This window comes from Penaeus japonicus, unplaced genomic scaffold (assembly GCF_977035675.1).
Source record: "Penaeus japonicus unplaced genomic scaffold, GWHDUDI00000001_assembly GWHDUDI00000020, whole genome shotgun sequence".
Taxonomy (NCBI): Eukaryota; Metazoa; Arthropoda; class Malacostraca; order Decapoda; family Penaeidae; genus Penaeus; species Penaeus japonicus.
The window spans coordinates 30,324,921-30,334,920 of NW_028234422.1; the positions used below are offsets into that span (position 1 = coordinate 30,324,921).

Consider the following 10,000-nt stretch of genomic DNA (forward strand, 5'->3'; position numbering starts at 1 on the left):
TGCCAGAAAATAACACCAAGAATGTTTCCTCACCAAGTAAAGTTCAGACAACTCATGTTACTTCTTCTACCTTGAGTTCAGTTTCTGAAGAGAATGGAAAGGGTTTGCTTAGCTCATCGTCTCAGGAACAGGTGCAGGCACCAGTGTCTGAGAACAGAGCATCGAAAGTACCTTCAATTGTGACTGACGGGTCATCATCACTGCCAACAGTATTCTCAGACCAGCAGTCATCAAAATTTCCATCAGCTGCCACTCCACCATCAGGCTCTCCACCAACATGTCCAAGTGCACTTGCGGACACTTTACAGTCAGTTTCTCCGAGTAAGGAGCAGTCAGGCTCTCCGGCAGTTTTTGATTGTAATGTATCAAAGAATGATCATTCATCAAGAACGGTTCAAAATTCATCAAGTGAGTGTGGTGTGGAAGGTGAGCCGAGTGAAGTATCAGGTGAAAGTAGTATTAAGGAAAAGCTAGCTGACAATATGCCTGATTCCATATCCGTAATAGAAAAATTGAAGGACCCTCCAGAAAGTGATGAAGTATCAAAAGCGAGCAAGTTGACCATTAAGAAAGTGGATGAGATTAATGATGGCCATGAAGTAAATACAGTAGATACAACCAAGGTGTGGAATGAACAGGATACATCTCATGAAATGCCAGGTGAGACCATTCCAGTGATTGTTGATACGGAGGAGAGGGAACCGATGAACGCTGGTAAGATCAGAGAAATACAAAGTAACTTTGTATCTCCTGTTATGCCATCCTCTCATAGTAGTGCCATTGCTAGTCCAGACAATGTCTCATCAGTAGATGCTGAACAGTTACAACCTGTTACAATAGGCAGCAGCTTACAGCCTTTAGAGGAGGTTCAGGAAGCTTCTGTGTCAGGTGATCCGTCCTTTGCTGCAGCTGATCTGGCACTCATTGACAGCAGTGCAGATGAAGCCGACAGTATTGGTGGTTTGGTGATCAACAGTGTTATAGGTGCAGCTGACGGGGTTGCAGACTTCCATCCTGACGAAATGGAAACGGATCGTGAGCTGACCGACATCAGTGCGTCAGCTCCTCATGCCGTTGGAGAAAATTGTGACAATGTCGATTCTAGTGACGAAATCGAACCCAGTGCCAAGCGAATGAGATTTGAGAATGGAGCCAATGACATGGACGAGAAATTACAGACTTCTAGAAATGTAAACATTAAAGTGTCCCCAATAAAGAATGGTCATGGCTTATGGGACGCGTGCAAGTTGCGTCAGATCTTGCTGGAGAAAGGAACCATCATCTTGAGGCTTCACGCATCTGTAGATCACATGGAAATGAACGATTCGGATAAAGAGAATAAGGATATCGACTTTACGGGCATCATGATCGAAATCAAAGACGAAGATCAGGACCACATACTAGGTCTGGCGTCACTAGAGCCGGACGCTGATTTGTGTGACCCCCTTGCCATTGGACTGACACACAACCTTGACCACGCATCTCCACCTCACTACAGCCGGGTGTACCCCCAACACCATCGGGGCCGCTCCACAACACTGCAGCCAGCCATGACCAGACCAGTTTTCAAACACCTGCAGTCTCCACCTCATGTAAGCTGCTTTACTACTTCCAACAGTATTGTACTGTTTATGTGTAGTACTTTTTGTCTTGTTATTTTTGGTATATCTGGTACACAGGTAATTTTTTTTTTTTTTTTTTTTATCAATGATTATAAGGGATTGCTTTGTTACTGCTTCTCTGCCCTGTTAGCTATTGCATGAATTTTTTATTACAAACTTGATGCCTGCATTTAACCGAAGCAAAGTATGTGCTTTTGCCTTATTATTATTTTTTTTTTATATAGAAAACGGTTTAAGATTATTAGATTTTTTCATGATATTAAAAGGAACAGTAGCTTATCTCTCTCTGTTTTGACTGTATGATGAGTACACATTCTGAAATTTATCATGAACTGCATGCTATATTAGCAAAAAAAAAAAAAGCTTCAACTCATTGGTTCTTGTACTCTGTGTGTGTGTGTGTGTGTGTGTGTGTGTGTGTGTGTGTGTGTGTGTGTGTGTGTGTGTGTGTGTGTGTGTGTGTGTGTGTGTGTGTGGGTGTGTGTGTGTGTGTGTGTGTGTGTGTGTGTGTGTGTGTGTGTGTGTGTGTGTGTGTGTGTGTGTGTGTGTGTGTGTGTGTGTGACTATCTACTTATTCACACTAAATGTTTTAGAATTTGTGATCAGACTTATTCCTCTGTATGATAATGTTAAAAATTAGAAAAGAGGATGAATGATTTTAAGGCATTGACACATTTGAGTGAATGCAATCAAAGCCAAAGAAATTATTTCCAGACGAAGGCCATTCCTTGTTCTTTTGCAAGCAGAAATATATGACACCAAACATGGGACACAATATATAGAAAATTAATGGTCTGTGTAAGTTAGATATATCTCATAGTCCTGTAATTAAATAAGTTATATATAGTGACTAGGTGGATAAGATTCTCTGGGGAACAGATGTATTGGGTGGCTACAATAGTATAAAACTTTACAGCTGTGAGAGCGCTTCAGTAGTATGCAGCTTCTGATGTAGAGTCATGTAGGCAATGATGCTTGGCTTTTAGGCCCAATTGGGGCTGTTGTGTATAACTTTGTTCTTAGTAGCATCAGATGGCTAAATTGTCAGCACCAGAAAAGTCAAGAAATTACTTTGCTATCCTACCCAAGTAGTCTAATGCACTGATGTTATCAGCTGATCATTTAGTCAGTGTGGCTCTTTCCCTATGCATCTTTCCAACCATCGGCATACAGTCTCTCTCTCTCTCTCTCTCTCTCTCTCTCTCTCTCTCTCTCTCTCTCTCTCTCTCTCTCTCTCTCTCTCTCTCTCTCTCTCTCTCTCTCTCTCTCTCTCTCTCTTCTCTCTCTTCTCTCTCTCTCTCTCTCTCTCTCTCTCTCTCTCTCTCTCTCTCTCTCTCTCTCTCTCTCTCTCTCTCTCTCTCTCTCTCTCTCTCTCTCTCTCTCTCTCTCTCTCTCTCTCTCTCTCTCTCTCTCTATATATATATATATATATATATATATATATATATATATATATATGGGATATAGTGAGCTCTACACAAGCCATAACTTACTGTCTATTGTGCTTCCAGTGTTTGCTGTCTTTTGTTTCTCTTAACCTTATAGCTGCTGTAAAACAAAGAAATAGTTGATAGTATTTCAAAATCAATGTTGTCATTGACTTCGGGGTACATTTTGAACATTTGAATGGTAAAGACACCTAGTATGAACATTTGGATAGCATTATGGATATTGTATATGAATGAATCAGCTTCTTAGCTATGGAAAAAAAATATTATGGCTGTAGCCATTATTGTTACTCATTTCAATACACAATACATTCTAAGGACTAGTTAATTTGAATATGATTTTTTTTTGTGTTGTTGTTGATTTTCTGTCTTTCTATATCATTAGTATTGACAGCAAACTTAACCCACACAGGACGGGTGGTACAGCATGTGTACCGCGCATTCAAAAGCCCAGTTGCCGGGCGGCACATTATTGTGCCAGCTATTCATTTAATTTAGGCCTAATAATTCGAAAGCCCCGGCATTTGGACATTCTAGGCTAGAAATCCCCCGTCGGGAATGGGTTAATAAAAGTGCCTCACTTATTTATCCTCCCTCTTGTGTATTTTCATTTTTTATTACGAATGTAGAGTCCTTCAGATTATTGAAAGTAGATGAATCATATAACTAATCAGAGACAGAATGGAGATCATGGATTTCATTATTTTTTTCTATGTATAGGAAGTTTCCAAATGTTTTAAATATTGCTGTTTTCATGTAAAATGCAAGCTACATGTGTCAGTTTGTTCTTGGCAGCCATATTTTGCATATAAGAACATTTACCTGGTATTAATTAAACAAGCCTTTGTAGAGTAGTTTGCCTCATTTTTTGGTTTTGTTTGTGACACCAAGTATTGTATGCTTCATTAAAAAAAAGAATTTAGTTGATAGCGATTTAAGATGGACATGTAAAAAAGACCAATTAATCTATTTAGTAGGCAAAGGGATCAGAGGATGGGATGGAGGAGTCTGATGGCTTAGGGGGGGGGGGGGGGCTGAGAAGAGAGGATTTATGGGAGGGGAACCTACCCAGAAGAAGACGGCCTTGTGGGTAGCAGGCACTATGATCATAAGGTGGGATTGTGACCTTGGGATTGGAGGAAAGATGCCAGGCAATGCCAAATATACCAGCTTATACTCACTGTCTCATTCACACTGAAATAGAGGCAGGAATACAGTTCATCAATTGATAGAATGTTGAGGCGAGGGGAGGCGAGGCAATTTTATTTAGAGTTGTGTTTTTATCATCTGCTTTGCTGACTTGAGAGAGGGAGAATCAAGACTTTATATAGTCTTTGTCTTATATATAAAAACATATAGAAAGTAAAAGAAAGAGCTAAAAAATATAGGTTAAACATGATAATAGGTAATGAAGAAAAGATTTGAAAAATGGGACTCTGATAAGGTAGATATTTGAACCTTTTATTTTTTACACCTGTTTAAACTCGACATTTGTTACATGTTAGAGCATGTTTGTGTCATTAATCAATTTTTGATTGCTTCATTCAGGACCATTTTGCTATTAGTTCATTGAAGTTATCACACTAGTTTTTCAATCTAATTTTATGACTGTTGACTATATGTACCATATATACATTTATTGCTATTGCATATGATATTAGTAAACAATTGAGTGCAGCTGCAGTACCAAAACAGATGTAGAGATGTGCAGTCTTTCTTTGACAATTTCTTCATTCACAATAGAAATGAAACAGCGATTTAACCCATTCCCGCCAGATGACGTGCTGACACGTTTCGTGGTTTTGGGGTCAGATGCGGGGACAAGATGTTTGGTCAAGGCTGGCACTCGGGGTGAGCGAGTGGACAGCCCAGACTCGTGGCTAGTGTGCCCAAGAATCCCGAGGCGTTAGATTTATACGTTCGAAAACCCTGGCATTCTGACCATTCAGAGCCGGAACAGCCCCGGCGTGAATGGGTTAAAAGCAACTGGGTCATCTAGAGAGAGTGGCTGGGAAGGGAAGGGATGTCTTGAGTATTGCCTGACTAGACCTCATCATGCCTATAGCAGTCATGAAGAGTGATATCAACCTCTTGTGGGACCAGCAGTGAGGGTAAATCTATCTATCTGTTATGGCTATAGTAGAAGTGAATCATTATCTGGTCCTATAGGTTCCAAGAAACTAAAAAGGCACAAACTTCCTGGTTATTTGAAATATTAAGAAATATAGTAGCTATAATGCTTGATCACCTCACACATTTGTGGATCTCAGTGTGCATTTCAAGTAGAAAAAAAAAAAAATATATGGAATTTGGTCAGAAAAGAAATTAGCTGGATATGTTTCTGCCTCTCATCAAAGCATATTTACAATATATGAAAAACTCAAATATTGGCTATTTTTTTAATGTCAGGCTTTTATTAACCCATTCATGCTGGGGTGATTCCGGCTCTGAATGGTCACAATTCCGGGGTTTTCGAACGCATAGGCTTAATGCCTCGGGGTTCTTGCGAGCCTGGGCTGTCTGCTCGCTCATCCCAAGTGCCAGCCTTGACCAAATATCTTGTCGCCGGCGTCTGACACAAAAAACACAAAACATGTCAGCATGTCATCCGGCGCGAATGGGTTAAAATGAAGAAGCTGCCCTTAACCCAATGGTTAACTGCATAGCGAGTGCACAAGCTGCTGCAAGCTGCAAGATTGATATCAGACTTGCCCAATTCAGATAAGATTTAGAAATGTGGAAGAAAATTTTGCCCCTTCCCCTGCCCTTTAATTCTGGTGAAAATAAGATTTAGGCTGACTTTAGAAGGCTATAGATTGAGAACTAGGGCCCTCAGAGCTATAAAGCTCCATGCAGACATGTCATGTGTGGGCACCATCTGAATTCAGGCTTATCTTTGCCATGGTATGTATAGATGAAAAAGAAGGTAATATTGTTTTCCTGTTTTTAAGAGTTATTTTGATGCACTAAAAAGCATATCTTTTATGTTTTTTATCTTTTCATGTTTCTTTTCTCATGTAAATTTTAAATAGACTTATTTTATTATAATTTTTATTCTTCTTAATTGCTCTTTGGTTAATACTGTTGCTGAAATTTTCATTTGTCATCGGTCATCTGATGCATTCCCTCACTTTTTTGCCCTATTCCTTTAACACAATTGTTTATTGTTATTTACTTTTGGCTTTAGAATACATTATTAAGTGCATAATGAATATTGCTGGTCAATCCATTAATAATAGAATTGCCAGGCACATTAAGTGCAGGTGGTTACATGTGGTCAAATAAGATATGTAGTTAATTCTGTAACATTTTGGCATCATAATGTCATTGCGTTTTGACTTGGATACATTGGCTAGTCATTCACAATGGTAATGTAATTGTTTTGTCTCTCTTTTCTCTTCTACTCTCTTTAGGCTCTACAAATTCACTTATCCAAATGTGTCTTAAGAAAATTACCCAAGCTTAGCATGCTGATGGGGATAAACACGTAAGCCTAATGCCTCAGGCTATTCACCTGCTCTGGCTGCATTTAAGTGCTACAAGCCCGATCACCCAGTGTGCCAGCCAAAAGGACAGCCATGACAAAATATCTTGTCCCTGGCAACTGGTCCTGCCACCAGTTAAGGTGATACTTTATCACCCGGCATTAACGGGTTAACCCATTCACGCCGGGGCTGTTTCGGCTCTGAATGGTCAGAATGCCGGGATTTTCGAAAGCATAAGCCTAATGCCTCGGGATTCTTGGGCACACTAGCCGCGAGCCTGGGCTGTCCACTCGCTCACCCCAAGCGCAGGCCTTGATCAAATATCTTGTTGCCAGCGTCTGACGCAAAAAACCACGAAACGTGTCAGCATGTCATCCAGTGCGAATGGGTTAAGAGAATACTCATTTTCATGCTTATAATTCTTAAACTCCTTTGGATGATGATTTTACAATGAATTGGCTTGGAGGTAGGTAGGGTGTAATGTGGGACATAGATTTCTAGGAAACACCTGATATATGTGTAGAAAACAGCAAAGTAACCATGTACAACCAATACATTGATGTTACATTGTTTATCACCAACTTATAGTAATGTTCAGCAAATGCCTCTTTACTATACTCTACAATTCACTCAAAGACCAGAATCCTAGTATTGAAAAAGATTCCCTTGACAACCACAGTCAAATAGAAATGTCTCATGCAACAGTTTTAGTCTAATGTTATCACACTGGGCATAAACTTTAGCCAGGCTAAATATATTTTCTTGATAATGAGAAAACACATTTTCAGATTCCAGAAATACTCATCTGGAGTATTGCAAATTCAATGGATGAGCAATTCTTCTTATCTGGAGTATTGCAAATTCAATCAGTATGTTAGGTTTCTATGGTTCTAAAAAAATTCTTGTATCATGAAAAAAAAAATTGAGTCAGCATTCAGTCAAGAAGAAAATTGACAGGTTAAAGGTTGTGCTTGTGTTTTGCTTCTAGGCACAGGAGGGCTGATGATGTTCCATTTTAGTACTTCATCATTTGCTGATGAATATCCACAATGTGGTCTGTGAAATAGATCATCATATAAGTTCATACACCATAATATATATATATCTATGAGGGGTACTGTAGTGTACCTGTATTGAGTAAATAGCATTAGGGTTGCTCTGTTTAGGAGCCATGATGCATGTCTCAATAATATTTTCATAATTAAATAAAACAAAGAACATTCAAGAGATTCAAAGGCATAGATAAATATGTGTTGAGACATTGCATGCAGAACGTAACTATGTCATATTCATAAGGATTTTATAGATACTGTCATTTTATGAATATTAAAATGAGTTTTCATTTTACTTATTTTGTTATAGGCTCTGATAAAAATTAATGTTTTAGTTTTGTTGAAAAATTATCATTTTTATTGATCCTGTAACTAGATGGAGACTTCAATCATGGTAATATCTGTGACCTTAATGCAAGATCCCTCTTTGCTTGTTCCATGATTCCATTTATTGATTGCCATGCATTTGCATTCCAGCAGTCTTTATTTATAAAAGTGTGAAGAATGAGAGATTTCAGCTAACTTGGAGGGTTTTACTTCCACATGCAGATACATTAGTACTGCCTTCACAAATATAGTCTGAAACCCAAACTGTCAACCACCCTTTGATACCTGGTAAAAAAATTGACCACCAGGATAGGTTTGACAACTGTCAGCAAAGTCTGAAATTGTCATAAATTATCTCCCTACACATACACTTAAGCACACTGAAAACTTTAAGTAAAAATGGGGAATGAATTGGAAACTGTGAATGTGTACTTTGAATTAGCATTAATTATGCTGTTCATTCCTTTTCTACTCTTTTTAATGATTAGAGCAGAGGATCTTCAGCTTTTTTGAGTCACTGAAAGAAAGATCCACTGAAGCACATAAACACAACATGACATGCAATGAATGTACTTTATCAAAACTGATTGCCTCATACAATGTATGATATACACAAAGTGTGAATAAAATAAAAAATCTTAACAACAAAATCTCACGTAACCCATTCACACCGGGGCTATTCTGGCTCTAAATGGTTGGAATGCCAGGGTTTTTGAACGCATAAGTCTAACGCCACAGGATACTCAGGCGCACTAGCCTTGAGCGCCGGCCTGGACCAAATATCTCGTCGCCGGTTTCTGACCCAAAAACCATGAAACATGTCAGCACGTCAGCCAGTGTGAATGGGTTAATATATAACCATAATGAATAGGAATGTCTTTTTTTTTTAACCTCCATAGACCCTCTGAAGCCCATCAGTAGACTCCACAAAGGGTCCATTGGCCCCTGGTTAAGAACCCCTGGTTTATATTTATGATTTTTTATGATACAGTATAATTGTAGGTTGTTGAGTGGAACTACCATTTTTTTATTTCAAGTTTGTCTCCATTCCATCGAGTGGTTGCCTTGTAGATGTATAAACGTGGAATTAGTTTTTTGTTTTCTTTTTTCTTTTTTTCAGTTTCAAGTATTAGATATATTTTTTGTGAGTGATTGAGATTACACCACTCAGTATGGAGAAAACATTTTTTCCATTTTAACTGGATTTTATATAAAAAATGGCATTAGTTTTACTAGTGTGTCATATTATTTCTTAATGAACCTCCCTCTGTGTTACTGAATAAAGTCATTATTGGAAGAATTAAAAAAAATTATGAGAATTAGTTGCTCAATCTGAAAATATAAGTGATTTTGTTCTTAGCAAGTGTATAAGCTGCGTGCCAGTGTTTGTAAGAAAGAGAATCCCTCACGTTAAGCTTTTGGATATGGGACACCTGTTAAGATGTGCAGCCTGGTGTGGGTGTCCTAAGATTGTGTTTTCTATTATTTTTTTTACTTCTGGTATGATATATGAGTTTCTTTTTGGTATAATAGCACTGTGATACTAGTTAGAAATTAGTTGCATATGATAACACATCTGATCAAACAAATAGCCTGTATTTTTAACAGTAGGCAAAATGCAGTATGAAAGTGATCCCACCCTGTGAAACATGCCAATCCCAGAAGGGGTAAGGAATGTATGCAATATTGCAAAAACATTCAAACTTTTGATGGCAACAATTCATTATGGTCATTCCTTGGTTAATGTTTCTGTCTAATTGATAAAATCTCCAGACTGCATCACAATTTTACAATATTTAGCAGCTGACAAAACCTGCATTTGAAACGGTTTATGCAAAAGGTTTTGTTTTGGAAACTTGAGTATAATAGAGTAAAACGGTCTAAAATTAGTTCTCAAACTTTGGAAATACAAAAAGTGTGTTGGGAAGTGTTCTTTTTATTCCTTGTTTGTGTGTGTTTGCTATTATGATTACATTATTATATTATTATCTTTTGCTTATTGATTTTCAAAGTTTATTTTGCAGGATGCAAATTAGGAAGTGCTTGTGGTATTCGTGCTTATGCTT

The 10,000-nt window shown here is 38.2% G+C and overlaps 1 protein-coding gene across 4 annotated transcripts in view; it reads left to right on the top strand.

Moving 5' to 3' along the window:
• The window catches only part of LOC122265254 (uncharacterized), a 37,419-nt gene that overhangs the window by 10,367 nt on the left and 17,052 nt on the right, over nucleotides 1-10,000 (top strand). For all 4 annotated transcript variants that reach the window (XM_086548305.1, XM_086548303.1, XM_086548306.1 and 1 more), the window contains exon 2: nucleotides 1-1,592. This exon is cut by the window's left edge and continues 894 nt beyond it. In XM_086548305.1, coding sequence (XP_086404431.1) covers nucleotides 1-1,592 — 1,592 coding nt within the window. The remainder of the gene's footprint in view (nucleotides 1,593-10,000) is intronic.